The sequence below is a fragment of the Xiphophorus maculatus genome, chromosome 1 (assembly GCF_002775205.1).
Source record: "Xiphophorus maculatus strain JP 163 A chromosome 1, X_maculatus-5.0-male, whole genome shotgun sequence".
In the NCBI taxonomy this organism is placed as follows: Eukaryota; Metazoa; Chordata; class Actinopteri; order Cyprinodontiformes; family Poeciliidae; genus Xiphophorus; species Xiphophorus maculatus.
In genome coordinates, this window is record NC_036443.1 from 6,946,747 (window position 1) to 6,961,492 (window position 14,746).

Genomic DNA, 14,746 nt, shown 5'->3' on the forward strand with positions numbered 1-14,746 from the left:
TCGTCTTCATTTTGTTTATTTCTTTACAGTACACAGACCGACTAGATACGTTTATCATTTATAATATAAAACCAATTTTCACATTAAAATGTGCAAAAACAGACAACAAAATGTGCAAATTAAAGAGGCAAAAAAAAAAAAAAAAAAAATCATTGTTTTGAGACAGTTTTAAAACTCAAGAAGTGCAATCAAAACTGGTCATGCATCTTCACAAAAACACCGAGTAAAAACCTGAAACTACAAGGAAAATATGAACGGTCTGCATAAAAGATCTGCTCTGTTCTGACATGTTTTTGCTGCAGGTTGAGGGAGAGCAGATGTAAATACAAGGTAAAGTCTTAAAAGGACAACACCAGACAGTGGAGTTATTCTGGCACATTTAACCACCACAGACGGGGTTGAATGTGGCGGTTCAGAAACTTTACAGCACCGTAGTTGGTTCAGAGAAAACATCTGTGGAATGGTCTAGTCTGCCAAATACCATCAACATTTACAGGATGCTTGACGTTACGACTCAAAGCTCCACGTCCGACGTCTGAAACCCAAATTAAAAGGCAGATAAATTAAGAATTTTTATCTGTACTTCCATTGCGGCAATAAGAAAAAGTCCCATCTGTAAACATTAATCAGGACGAACAGTCAATAAATAAAAACTAAAACTTGACGGATTGCAGTTTGCGTGTGTTGACCAAGTGAGTTTGATTGGAGATCCTGGAGCTTCTCCTCCGTCCGCCGGTTCAGCTCGGGATCAGCGGCGCCGTCTCATCAGTTCCCAGGCTCCCGTTCACGTTCTGAACCGGAGCCTTACGGTAGATCAAGAACTGCACTGAGATCTGAGCGGCAAGATTAAGGAAGTAAATGAAAGATAATTTAGTCTGGAAATTGTGATATTTTCCAATAATCCATTTGTTTTACAATACATATCCAGATGTAGAAATGACTTCAATTTCATACTTTTCTAGGCGACGTCATGGACCCATATATTGGGTTTATAAATTGAAATCAGGCATGTGTTCACAGTGCAGTCCAACACCAGTGCAGGTTGGAAATGATGGTGGTCTAAAAAAATGAGCTGCAATCAAGCAGCTGCAGCTGACCCAGAACGCTGCTGCTCGCGTTCTGACTAAAACCAGGAAGATACAGCGCATCACCCAGTCCTAAAGTCCCTACACTGGCTCCCTGTAGCTCAGAGAATAGACTTTAAAATATTGTTAGTTTAAAAATAACTGAACGGTTTAGCACCACAATACATTAAAGATCTGCTGTTGTTGTATCAACCTTCCAGACCCCTAAAGTCTTTTGGTTCTGGTTCTGCTCTCCAGAGCCAAACGAGGAGAAGCAGCATTCAGATATAAAGATCTAAAAAGCTTATCAAACCAACTTGTTGCACAGATCAGTGTGTAACTCAATTGCTGGATCCACTCAGAACTAATCTATGTGCTTCATGTGGGTGCATTAGTAGTTGAAAAAGATTTTTCCAATCTTTAAAATGTTGCTTATTTTGGGCAAAGACTGCAGCTTCATCTGATAAACACTAATAGTGAAGGTTTGTAGCAAAGCAGCCACCAGGGGGCGCTGAGGTAAGCCCTTTACTCCAGTTTCCCATAGATCTGGGGATCCAGTGTATTCGCTACTGAATATGTTTCAAACACAACCAGAGGATGTAGAACAGAAACTGACAGCCATCATCTCTACTTGGCGCATTGTGCAGCAGTGTCATTGTTTTCTCTGTGGAAGGATACGATGAGGTCCAGGCTGAGCGTTCCGAGGCTGCCGATGAGCCAGGGGAGGTGATGGACCAGGTAGCTTTTCTCGCTCTGGCCCCTCTCAGGGTTCTTCAGTAAGACACTCAGGCCGTAGGTGGTGTTCCCCAAAATGACGAGAGCAAACAAGAAGTAAGACACTCCCTCCGTCGACTTCCTCTTAAACTGCGACGAGAAACGAGACGACAGCAAGGGAAGTGAATCATCTGAACGAGGGATGTGGAACGTTTTCATTTTCTACCTACTCATATTCCTGTACACATTGTCACACAGGGAACAGCAGCTCTGCTTTATGCTGGATTACATTCACTTCCACTTTTGCATTTTCAGTTAACAAGAACATTGAATCTGTGGTTTTTCACAGAGAGTTCTCCAGTAATGTGTTGCTCACAGAAGATGCACTATGTTCTTTGGAAGAAGTGCTTATCAGTACTTCAATGTAAAGAAAACTTTGACCAGTTCAGACCCCAACTGGTCTCTATGCATTCCCGCTTTGATCCTTCTAATTTACTAAAAAAATAAACTTTTCTAAGCAAACGTACTTGAACTACGGCCAATGGCAACGCTCTGCAGGCTGCTCTTTAGACCTTCCACAACGGTTCTTAATAGCATTGACTATAAATGATAAAGAACAACTTACGTTTTAAAAATAGATCTAATAATAAAGGCAGGTTTTAGCTATTTTCCAGTTTTCTTCCATAGAATAATTACATTTACTTTCCACAGCAGAATGGCATTAAAATTACCCGTCATTTTTATTTACATCTATATTTCTCGTTCCGAGGCTGGAAACTACGTGCAAACATCAACGTATTACGTTTCTGAACACGTTTTATGTTTTTCTTCGTACTAAAATCTAAAAACGGGGATAAAAATATTACTATTTTAAAACAACAGATGTTCTGCAAGAGGTAACAAAAATTTGAGGCTCTAAATCCATTTAAATAGCTCAGAGCTAAATAAAATTATGGAAAAAATGGCACCTACTAACTGGTGACTGAGCACCCTCCCAATGATTCTTGATATTGCTGCATGTGCAGCAACATATAATAAAACAGACAAACATTTATGTGCATAAACAGACATTTCACTTAATAAATTATACAAAAAAATGTTAGTTCCACTAAAGCTAGCCTTGGTTCTTGCATCCTTTGGCTTCTGAAGAGTTTTTTGTTTTTATTGTAGTTTGAGATTTCCAGGAGCTGCAGAGATAAACCGTCATAAAGAAAAAATGCTGAACTCTAATTTCATTTAATTGAAAGTCAACACAACACGACATGGCCAAAACTGCAACGGCATGAAACGGCAAAGGGGTGAAAATGGTAAATGGCATCAACATTCCTTAAACATTTCTGCAAGCCTGCTTGTCATACTCACATTTCTGTGCATTTGTGGCAGTCTAGAGCAGAGGTAGAGGACTGATGACACCGACCCAATGGAGAAACCAACAATCTCTTTAGGGGTAAAAGGCTGGGGTAAAGCAGGACAGATTTAATGTTACCAATAACCAAAAACAGCCAGACAAAACTGGCAAACTTCATTTAGACGAGTAGACTATAGCAGGTCTGACCTGAATAGAGCTAGCATCAGAGGTTGAGAGCAAAGAGCGGCTCCTGAACCCAGAGAAGATCATTTCAGGTTCGGGGTCGACCCCAGGGCAGTGGGCCAGACCAGCAGTGAGGCCCAGAACGCAAGAAATGCCCACGACGTTCAGAACTGTCCTCCCTGGTGAAGATGCGGAAGCAGAGGTCGACACAAGTACGGAAAACTGAAGCAGGTACAAAAACCATTATATCAGAGTAACGTCGGCTCACCGTTTACCAGTCAGAAACATGCAAAGCTGGCTTTCAGCACACAAGGATTTCAAATTTAGTTATTATAGCCGTCTCTGCAAAATGTCTTACTGGGACGAAATCAATATCCAGTATTAATATTGCTGTAGTTTATTTCCATTTGTATGGAAATAAATATTAGTTCTTAATATCGGCCCAGTTTTATTTATCGGACCGTTAAAATATGTTGATAAATGACTACTGCTGGCCAACACCAACGTTAGAACCGATATTTTGCTAATCATTATTGTACATAAACAGTGTATTAGTGCTATTTAGTATATTTTATGTGTGGCTGCAGGTTTTGTGAGGAGCCTCAGGGTTTCCATGTCTAAACTCGCACTTTGTTGTTGTGCGAGTTTTTAACTTTGGTGTTAAATACGGTCCAAACGAACTAAACTCTATTTTTTTTTTTTGTGGACTCTAGTGTCCCTTTTTACAAAAGTAGGCTGACAGGAATGGGGAAGGAGAGGGGGGAAGACATGCAGCAAATGTCGCCGGGTCCGGGAGTCGAACCCGCGACGGCCGCGTCGAGGACCCAAGGACTCCAAACACGGGTCGCGCTAACCGCTACGCCACCACGGCACGCCCAGACTCTATTTCAGAATACCCAATAGGGTAAAAACCAAACTTTAATTGACGAAAATAAAAACACTCACTGTGAGCCACTCTGTGTCTCATTTTGTAGTAGGTGTACATGGCGAGCATCAGCAGGTCAGCCAAGACATAATAAATCGCTGTGTAGATCTATATGACGAGGACAAACAGATACACACGTCTCAGGTGAACAAAAAACTAAGATTCCTATGAGCTCAGATGCTTCAAGCCGACTAAAATAACTCATTGATACAAGAATATTCCATAACAATATGATTTCATGTATAAGAATGCAATATATGGTCATTTGTTAGCATTCTGGTGACGTTATTTTTCTTATTTTCAAGGCAAAAGCCATAAAAGGTTGGTTTTTAAAAAAAATCATGAATACTGAACATTTGACAAACTTGAAATAAAATATTTAAGTTGTTTATGTAAAAAAAAAAATAATAATAATAATAATCACCTGAAGTGGAAGCTGGTCAGCTAGAAAGGAGCCAATCAGATTGCAGGAATCGCCTCCCAACCACAGCAGCAGGAACCAAACCGACAGGGCACTGTCCATATTCCCCTTTTTACAGGAACTATAGTACTGACTGTAACCAGACAGAGAGCAGAATGAACTTTTAAGCCAATGACAATTAAGCAAACTGCAAAACTGACTAAAAGAGCAAACCCTTACGGAAGAGAGGACACCATGAAACAGACGATGGACAGGAGGCCCAGGCAGACGCTGGCCATGTCCCTCCCATCCTGGGCGCATTCCCCCAGGCCTTCCCAAACCCACCGGGAGCCATTCGGACACAACGAGGTGAAGTTTCCTGAATCTGTCCATCCGGGCGAGCTCTGGGTGAAGACGCTGCCTTTCCACATAGTCTGCCGGTCAAGAGGCACGTCTGTTAGTGAACACGAGAAAATACGTTTCAATTGTGGAAATGCACCGATTAAATAACCAGAGAGAGGAAAAACCTAAATCTTAGTTAGTTCTGATGGATGAGTCGCAGATCCAATATGGAAAAAACCTCGACCTTTCCCGCCCTCTTGATTCATGAACTGCTTATAAAACAATAACATAGTAATAATAACACAATCACCTTTAGCAGGCTTAAAAACTACTCCAAACAATTCTGCATAAAAGAGGAACAACACTGCTCCGCCATGATGAAAACGACTCAAAGCCTTTTGATCGCTGTTTATGCAATTAATAAAAGGACATATTAAGTTCAAAACTCATTTTAATGAGTATAATGAAAGTCATTAAAATGAGTTTCATGACCTAAAATGAATCTGTCCATCCAGACAAAAGAGAAACCCATAATGAATGAAGGTCGACCTTCGTCGTTTGAGGCATAATTTGTAATATTCGTGTAATTTCTTCCTTTTTGTCTGAATTCAAAGCCACTGCCCCTATCGAAGAACATAAAGGGCATGTTTTCTTTTTTTAAAATGTTAAAGTGTTGTTTTTATTTAAAAAAAAAAGAAAAAGAAAAACCAGAAAGGCAAGAGATAAAAAAGCAAAACAAAAAATTGGAATAGGCCAGAAAAGGTTTGCCTCCTTGTTGCATTTTCGTCAATGTTGTTAAGTCTTCATAAAAAAAAAAAAAAACCTTTTCTAAACAGATATTGAAGTAAAATACAGAAATAAACCTCCAGACCTCAATGTGTCGCAACAATACAAGCAAGACTGACGCCGTCCTTTAAAGGAAACCAAAGCAAACAAACTGCTTGTCTCGGCCTTGTGGCTCAAATGTCAGCTTATTCTGATGAAAACAAACAGAAAAACATCGGTAATGAATCTGAACGCAGGAGAACAGATGCAGAAACCAGAACTACCAGTAAAGGTTACACATCTATAAAGGTCGATATCAAAACAATAAACACGCTGTTTAGTAGCTACTGCAGAGGTTAGCAACAAAAGCTATCTACATTACCTCCCACATGTGACCAAACTGGTTCACCTTTAACAATGTGAACATGAATAATATGTGGTGTTCGCCTGTGGACTCGTTTCCAGGGCCCGGAGGTTTGGGAACATACCGCGGAAGATCACGATAAACAACAGCAAAGGTGTTCCGTCCTCCCCACTGATTGGCTGATTTTAAAAACGTATCCGCAAACGTAGCAATGAGCGTAAGTGACTGTGTATGGCAAGCCGTTTTAACACAAATTCGGTTTCGTCTCACTCTCTGTAATTACATTCCTAAAAATGCATCTTGACTGTCCGGAATTGTAATTTAAGTTATCTGCATTTACATTCTGACTGGTAAAAATAATAATTCAAGATATATCTTCAATTACATTTTGCCGAGTCAAAATTCCTTTCAAGATATCTCAAATTACGTCACTGGATCCGTCCTTTGAAGGGCCATACATCCGTAATTACAATTTAAGATATCTTGAACTTAATTATGACTAGTCAAAATTACAATTTTAGATATCTGAATTAAGAATTGCGTGGAAGCCCCTTTGTGCTGTCCAAACAGTTGCCTGCAGAATTTTATCTGTAAAATTATCTGTAAATGCCACAACGTAGAAAGAGCTCGGCAATGTTGTAATAGTATGGAGTGAAAATAGTCTCAAAATACCTGTGCGTGTGTAATACTGGGTTTGTAACTCGTGTAAGCATCTTTGTGTGCAACTTTGGATAGTTGTATCTGTGAAACATGTTTTGTTAACCGTAAAAAGAAAATTTGTGCGCAACTCCAGGTACTTGTAAATATATGGTCACACATATGAAGAAATTGCAAATACAAAATAAAAGTAGACACACACAATTACAATTTCTACAAACGTTAAATTTCTACACTTAGACGTTTTAACTACAACCTCACAAACCTTCTCCTACGCCTGTAATTTTCCGCATTAAGAGTAGACTGTACAGAATACATATTCAAGATATCAGTAATGTCATTCTGACTAGTCAGGATGTTAATTTAAGATATCTTAAATGGAAAAGCTGTGCAATTCAAGATATCTCTAATTTATTTGGAGATACCTGAAAAGGAATTCTGACTAGTCAAAATTACAATTCAAGATATATTTAATTTAGTTTTGTCAAGTCATTATTTGCTTTTAAGATATCTATCATTTAGTTTTCACTAATCAAAACTACATTTCTCCTATCCAAAAATACATTTAAGATATCTTGAATTATGTTGCCATTCGAGATATCTTGAATTTACTTTATGACTAGTCATAATTTAATTGTAGATATCTGAAATGTGTATTTCAGTCAGTAATTCATTGTAGATATCTTGAATTGAATTCTCCATACAACTCTATTTGACTAGTCAGAATGTAATTAGAGATATCTCAAGTATTTATTTTATCTAGTAAAAATGTAATTAGAGATATCTTAAATCGTTAAAACATGTAGTCATAAAACAATTTATGATATCTGGAATGTAAGGGCGGTAAAACAGAATTTATGTTAAAACGGCCTGCCATACATCCCATAGAACGCGGCTTTGGTCTGAACAAAGCTCCAAACTACGATAATAAGGAAAAGAAAGAAAAAATCGCCACATAGTAAACATTTCTCAGCACATATGATCAACCTCATTAACCTACATTAACTCTGTAACTGGTTCTAAGCCGATATAAACCTTTTTTTTCCTCGAACATTCCTCATTAAATGACAAACCTCGCCAAAGATCACAGAGCTACGTTCGTATTTTCCATATGTTACTAGAAAATGTCCCCTCTATCATGACCTGTCACGTAAATTACATTGACAGTCATGTTTATTATAATCTATTAAGCAATGTAGCCCTCAAAACAACTGGAAACCAAGTTGCGTTAAATCAGAAATGTAAACTTTGTAATAACTATAACTATATTTATCAAAAAAACATGTGAACAGAGGAAAGAGAGAACCTACCAGGAAGGCTATTAAAGTCCGAAGCTGAATCCCAAATACAAACCGGTCTTCTTCCAATTGTTATTTTGTGGGTTTGTTTGGTGCTGGCCAGGGGTCAGCTGACCCGCCGCCAGACTGACGACTCAGCACCAAGTTCACTGAAGTCAGCACGAAAAGCTGTTGTTTTTTTTTTTTTTTTAAGGTTTCCTGGAATCACGTGCTTCGTTCCGACCTTAACCCATCAGCCCCCAAAGAACAAAAACCGAACCCAGTCCCCCATAGATCCAACAGACGCAAATACGATCTTCTTATCAAATGCTGAATCAGCACAAACCCGCCTGTCGATCATCCGTCAGAGAGGAGCTGTGAGAAAGTCAGCAGAACGTTCTGCTGCAGCCCAGGAGGACTCGGAGACTTCTTGAACATAAATAATCTGTTGCGGTGAAGAAAGTAACTAGTGGCAACAAAAACACAACTGTAAATATTTCTGAAAACAGTCTTTTACATCCCCACCCCGCCACATTACAACTACAAAATGTGTTTTATTCGGATTACGGATTAGTCATATCCTCCACAGGTTTAGCCAAATCGCAACAATGACAAGAAACAAGCCATTGTTGAAAGAAATCCGATTTGAAGTTTACCACAACCCAAACAGAGAGAGACAGAAAAGGTGGAAGGCAATTTCAATTTAGTAGTCGATTAATCGTTAGCTAGAGTAAACAGATTCAAAGTCTTTTGCTGAAAAAATGAGCAGTAATTAAGTCAAAACTGTACAAAAATATTAATACATTTTAAAGATAAAAACATGCTTTAGCCAAAACTCACGTGGTTTAGTTTCAGCTTCACCTGTTCAAATACACTCTGCACATTCTACATTATTGCATTTTAGGCAGTAGTTTTTATTTTCTTGATTAAAAATGGAATCGAGTTGGGGGTTTTCGCATTGTTTAATATATTTCTAGTACTGCATACATTTGATCAGAATAAACATCAGAATAACTGATTACTAATATAATCGTTTGTTGCACTTCTTCTGTTTTTGAGCTGCCACACTCTTTTTGTTTTTCAGTATCGCCACAGTAAGCTGGATTGTTTGAACGAATATTGCCGTTTATCTTCCGGATGTTGTTGTTGCACCTGCAGTAGTTAAAACTTAGGGAAACGACAACCTGCTGCACAAATATTTTCCTCTGCTGTGCTTTAAGAACAGGTTTTATTGACGCACCAAAACACATATACGGTAGACTCTCTTATGTACACAACGTTTCCACAAAGTCATACAAATACTTAGTAGGCTCAATGTCAAAGCATAGATAATATACATCAAACAGAAAAAGTCAAGTTAAATGTTTTTATAAAGAAATTGTTACAACTCTACAAATGCAAATGGATGATAGAAAACAAAACAAATCAGTTGGTAGCTACAACAGAACAAGAAGTCCTACTTTAAAATCTGTACAAGCGGGTCAGTGTCCATGAAATAGAAGATCCATGTTTACGCTCTCGGGGGGAAACAGAATAAAATATGGCAGACGACTTGTAAATACTTTCATTCCAAGGCAACAATCTAATGAGTTGGTTTAGAAAACGTCATACTTTTTGTCTCTCCAACATAACAATAATTAAAAAAAAACAGAGGCTGGGAGATGAAAGGAAGACAGTCTTTTAACTTGTCGTTTCTTTACGCCGGGTTTTTACTTGATGTGAACAAGCTTGTCGTCCGTTTTCAACCGCTTGCGTCGAGGCTGAACGAAGTCCTCCTCGGAGTCCTCCGTGTCCACGTCCTCCCTCTCCTTCTCGTCGGAGGACGCGGGGTCCGGCGAGTCGGGGAAGTGTTGATCCGGGAATATGTCCTGCAGCTTCTCCTCAAAGTACAGGCTCACCGCCTTACCAGATATCGCCATCTCTGATCCCGCCTGTCGGAGGAGGAACAGTAGGAGGAGGAAGAGGTCGGAGGAGGAGGAGAAGAAGAAGAGCGTGAGGAGTGACATAGAGAAGGAAAGGTGTGAGTACCGTTGAGTGTGGGCGGGATAGGGGAAACATGAGTGGGTTGGAGGCAGGAAGAAGGAAGAGGAGAATGAGGAGACAAATTAGATTTGGTTAAGACTCCTGGTGGCAAAGTGGCCCCAGCTCAACCTTGCTGTACAGAGCGAGGATGTCCTGCCTTCCGGTCCCACTGTGGCTCCATGAAACATCTCCGCTAGTGACTTACAGGTCAAAGAGGCCGTTTTCAACAACACCCACCGAAACAAACAAAAGAAAAATCTATTCCATAAAACGAGATTTCCAAGGTTGCGTAAGAATGTAATGAACATGGCTCAATGAAGAGCTTTTCATTAAACTAAATAAAGGCTAACCTGCATTGATCAGCGGTAACATGAAACTTGATGTTGAAAGCCTCAACACTGCTGAAGATGAAATCTGAAACAAATCTACACCACTGATGTTAATTCAAACGGTTTTCACTGTAAGTGTCCCAATACAATATTTTTTTCCCTTCTAATACGATGCAGACGTCATAGTTTTCAGTAGTGGACGATACCGATACCAATGTGACATCGGCACGAATGATGAACACTTTTATTGCTTCTTCTGTAGAGTGGAACTTTAGAAAAGGCTTCAGAAAGTGACATTACTCAGAGAACAGTAGTCAGAAGCGATAGGCATGAGAACAACTGACCCATTTATTGTTGGTGTGTTTTCAGGATATAAGTGCTGCTGGATAGAAACTGGGACAGAATGAATGCTGGAGCGGAGATTTTAGATACTTGTTTATTGGATGATACTGGAGTGAATTCCAATATCAGCATTAGGTACCTGTATCATGCATGCACTAAAGCACATCTGCTTCCAACACTATTTTGAAATACAGTACAGTCAAACTGTTCAGAAGGCTTTTTATTTAAATACTTACTGTCAGAAGCTATGTACTGAGGGCACTGCATAGTAACGAACAACAGTTTCATAATTGTTCCTGCTGATTTATAGAGCCGACTTCTCTGTTATGGAAAATCCCTGATTAGGGAACCTGCCAAAAATCTCACTGTAAAGGTAAACATCTACATTCTTCAATGAGCACATACAGAAACTGGCGTCTAAAATATCACTTGTGTAGTTTTGTTTTTTGCTTCAGTATATTAAAAGAGTCCTGTAATGTCTGCTGTCTCTACTCCTAATACGGAAAATTACTGGCCCCTGCATCAGGGGCCAAACCTTTGTGAAACCGGATATCGGGAATTGGTCGTATAATTCTGATCGGTGCATTTCTACAGATTTCTTTCTCCATTCCTCTAATGTGTTTTGTGCCGTTTTATTTAGGTGTATTCACAGTAAACCTGGTAACTAGCATCCAAGATATTTCTTTAAAAACTGAAACTGCTTCGGTAAAAATTGTTACTGGAATAAACTGCTAAACGTGACAGAAGCAGAGGATGCTAGTTCTTCTATTACTCCGTTTTACAATATTTCTTTGACTTTGGTCCAAGGCAGTAAAATGAACTCAACTGGAAATGACATGTCAGACAAAAACAACCAAATAAACCCAAGACTGACAGATCCTGCACCAATACTCCACACCCTGGACACTAAAGGAACATTTGCATAAACAGCATACTATCTCAAACTTTTCTTAGTGTTGATAAAACTAACCATTTATACACGCTCAGTCATTTTGCATATTTAAAACCTTTTTTTCTACTGTGTAACTTTAAGTCTTCTATGCAAGCCTTCTATTTTTGAGCGACTTGAATGAGGCAAGCACACATTCAAACCGCCTTGAGCAGCTCACTGCAGGTCGACGCTGAAAGTTAATAAAAGCTCCTTTATGTTAGTAATGTAAAACAGACGTGTCCCAAATGGTTAGTTTCTTAGAAGTGAAGTCTACATTTGTTTACGATATTAGTTTGCTTTAAGTCAGTGAGCTTTATAAGAGCATCTTCTGTCAGCAGCATATTTTCATGTTACACTCATCTGCTGTATTAAAGCCAGCAAAATATAAAGTGAAAGCCTGGATCTGAGAGTGAAAACAGTCACAGAAAAAAGTGAAAGGAAAGCAAACTTAGTGACCCGTTTTGCCACTTATTGAGAAATAAGATCTGTGTCAACCAATTTTCAGCATTGTTTTTTCTTTTTTAAAGGTGCTTTGAATCTAAAGGCAGCTGCTAAGAGCTTCACTCGGGGCGTTTCCGCACATTTCTTGGAGCCTCAGTGGGAGGGAGCAGGAGATAGGTGCCCCATTTGAAACGGCTTACCTGGGTATTAATCTCTTTCTCCTCATCATAAACTTGGATTATTCGAGACATCTAAAGGGGGTAATAACATTACAACAAAGACAGTGAAGCAGGAGGAGGAGAGAAGAATTCATAGCACAGGAAAGTTTAGTTCATAACAGATAAAGGAATCTGTTTCTTTTAAACTGTGCTCAGTTAAATCACCCAGTCAAAAAAAGTGCATCAATTAACAGCAAGTGAAGGTGGCAAACGACAAACGGAGAGCATGGTCGCTTGCCAAACTTTTTCCCCTCTGTATACGTTTCACCATGTTGTTTTCTGGTCCAAATAATATGCATCCAATCGTCTCTTCAGCTTTACATGATGTTTTTCCTCAATGAATAAATACCAGCATGTGCATTTAATAAATATCTACAATAAATATCATTTAATAAATACCTGGAAACCTTCCTCTCTTATTAAGAATGTGGATGTTTTCTCTCGCAATGAAAGCTTTTTTAAACAACCGTGTGGTTTACCGATGTGAAGCAGTGGTAGAGCGGTGTTAGTAATGAGTGATGGCAAATGTGAAGAGAGGAGGAGATGCCTTTAAACTCCACTTGACAACAATTAGTGCAAGCGAACAAAACTGCAAGCATCACAACCAATATGCCAGGTTCAAAACGTGGTTAAGAGTAATGAGCATACAAGTGCATCTCTTTTTGAAATACCATCGGAAAGTTAGTTCATAACGTGACATTCCCTTGTTGCAGAGATGAATGGTGATAGATTAATTTGCTTTTGTCAGTTTTGAAGATTGTGGCCAACAGATGATGCTAAGCCAAAAGTTAGATCCTCTGGAAACTGATCAATACAAAAAAAGGAATATGGAAGTGTTGGGTTACAGCCTACACAATCCTGTTCGCCCATTAATAAAGAAGCTATAGTGACATATCAAAGCTAAATTCATGTAAAAGTTTAATGGGAGAAAACTTTTCTACCACAAGAGTAGAAAAGTTTGGTAGAACATAAGTAGTAGAAGTAACTGCTGAGTTTGGGCTCCTTGGAGTCCCACAATGGCTCTTTTTAACTTTGACTACAGAATTTCTAACTTTTGATATCTTAACAATGAAATGTTGTTCAGTTTATTTCTGCAATATTTGTCCTGAATTTCCACAAAGAACAACACTTAAAAGTCCTAGTAATAGGTTTTAGGTCTGCTGTCATTAGGCTGGAATCTATGAGTTTTTCTAGTTTTGACATAATTTTCTATCCTACAAAAAAAAGAAGAAAGATCCATATCCTTTATTAAATGTTATGTTTATTTTAAATCCTAAAACTAGAAATAAAATGATGGTTCATTAAAAATGGCAAATTTCTAATAGTAGATATTTTAAAGCAGCGATGCCTGCTTTAATGGCCGTGGTTCATTCATTAGCTGTAACCAACAATCGTCTACATTAACACATATAAATATATAAATGTGTGTTTATGAATTTCTCTTTTTGAAATGAATTATTAAAATGTACTTTTTGACTATATTCCAATTTTATGGAGATGCAGATGTACCCTTTTAATGGCTTCAAAATAAAGTCGGTCAGGTTAAATGCAAAATAAAAATAATATGAATGAGCAGGTGGTAAAAAATGTGGAATCGCTACTCTTGGATGGTAATAAATTCAATCAAAAAAAATGAAACCATAAGCAGCTTGGGGGAGAGGTGAAATCAAGAACTATAAAAAAAAAAGAATACATTTGATGTATAGATTATATTTAAAAGTCAAAAGAGGAACTTCTCTTTTAAACTACGTCTCAGAGTAATAATACAAAATGTCCTCATCACTGCTTCCCCACTCTGTTCTCATTTACTTAATATATTTAGCTTTCTTCTATGTAACTAAATGCTCATTACAAGTTTAAATGAATGAAATAAACGCTACAAATATGTAATCCTGTTGATCATCATCTGAAGTCAACCTCTATGTTTTCATCACTTGCACCTGCTTTATACATCTCAAAAAATTTAAATATTGTGGAAAAAGTTCAATATTTTTGTCGCTCGTTTCAGAAAGTGAAGCACATACCCAGCTCACCTGTCAGCCGTGAAATTAGTTGGTCATGAAAATTACAAGAAACAAAGGCTCAAAATATTTCACTATGCCTAGCAAAGCTATATAGTACGAGTTTTACTTTCTGAGTTGAGTGACAAAAATGTTGAATCTTTCACAATTTTAACTTTTTTTTTTAAAGAAGTTTGTATTTCATACGATACGGAACGTTTTTAACTTTGTTGTTTTTGGTGACACTTCTCTTGCTTTTGACCTATTGCTCCAACTGTAACTGAAGGAGAAAATATTTTTTAAGGAATTTCATAAGCTTACATCCAAGAGTGGAGATTCTATATTTTCCAATAGGATTGCATAACGTCCGTGTACATCAGTGTGACTTGTGTCTGCATGCACAATTTTAGTCACTGCCATTCCC

The 14,746-nt window shown here is 38.3% G+C and overlaps 2 protein-coding genes across 5 annotated transcripts in view; both read right to left on the reverse strand.

Annotated features, from left to right (window-relative positions):
• On the reverse strand, positions 1-8,354 carry pqlc2 (PQ loop repeat containing 2). Of its 4 annotated transcripts, none has more exons than XM_023341835.1 (8): positions 8,073-8,354; positions 4,875-5,068; positions 4,659-4,788; positions 4,255-4,342; positions 3,334-3,488; positions 3,141-3,233; positions 1,743-1,928; positions 1-833 (listed from the first exon to the last, which is right to left on the reverse strand). In XM_023341835.1, the coding sequence occupies exons 2-8, from the start codon at positions 5,063-5,065 to the stop codon at positions 738-740; spliced, it is 939 nt and encodes a 312-aa protein (XP_023197603.1). In that variant the 5' UTR covers positions 5,066-5,068; positions 8,073-8,354; the 3' UTR covers positions 1-737. The 4 variants fall into 4 exon arrangements, with proteins under 4 accessions (XP_023197603.1, XP_023197601.1, XP_023197589.1 ...); XM_023341833.1 differs by having other exon boundaries at positions 4,875-5,088; positions 8,073-8,353; XM_023341821.1 differs by lacking the exon at positions 8,073-8,354 and adding an exon at positions 6,124-6,275.
• Positions 8,355-9,237: 883 nt separating this feature from the next.
• Positions 9,238-14,746, reverse strand: part of LOC102222703 (E3 ubiquitin-protein ligase TRIM33) — a 33,639-nt gene continuing 28,130 nt past the window's right edge. Inside the window, 2 exon segments of the mRNA XM_023333209.1 lie at positions 9,238-9,970; positions 12,305-12,355. Of these exon segments, the coding sequence (XP_023188977.1) occupies positions 9,749-9,970; positions 12,305-12,355 (273 nt within the window). The 3' untranslated portion in view covers positions 9,238-9,748.

Coding starts and splice junctions, on each gene's coding strand:
- pqlc2 (XM_023341821.1), bottom strand. CDS start 6,168: ATGTTCACATTGTTAAAGGTGAACCAGTTTGGTCACATGTGGGAG. Junction 4,789..4,874: donor TTCATGGTGTCCTCTCTTCC/GTAAGGGTTTGC, acceptor GTCTGGTTACAG/TCAGTACTATAGTTCCTGTA. Junction 3,234..3,333: donor CTGATGCTAGCTCTATTCAG/GTCAGACCTGCT, acceptor GCTTTACCCCAG/CCTTTTACCCCTAAAGAGAT.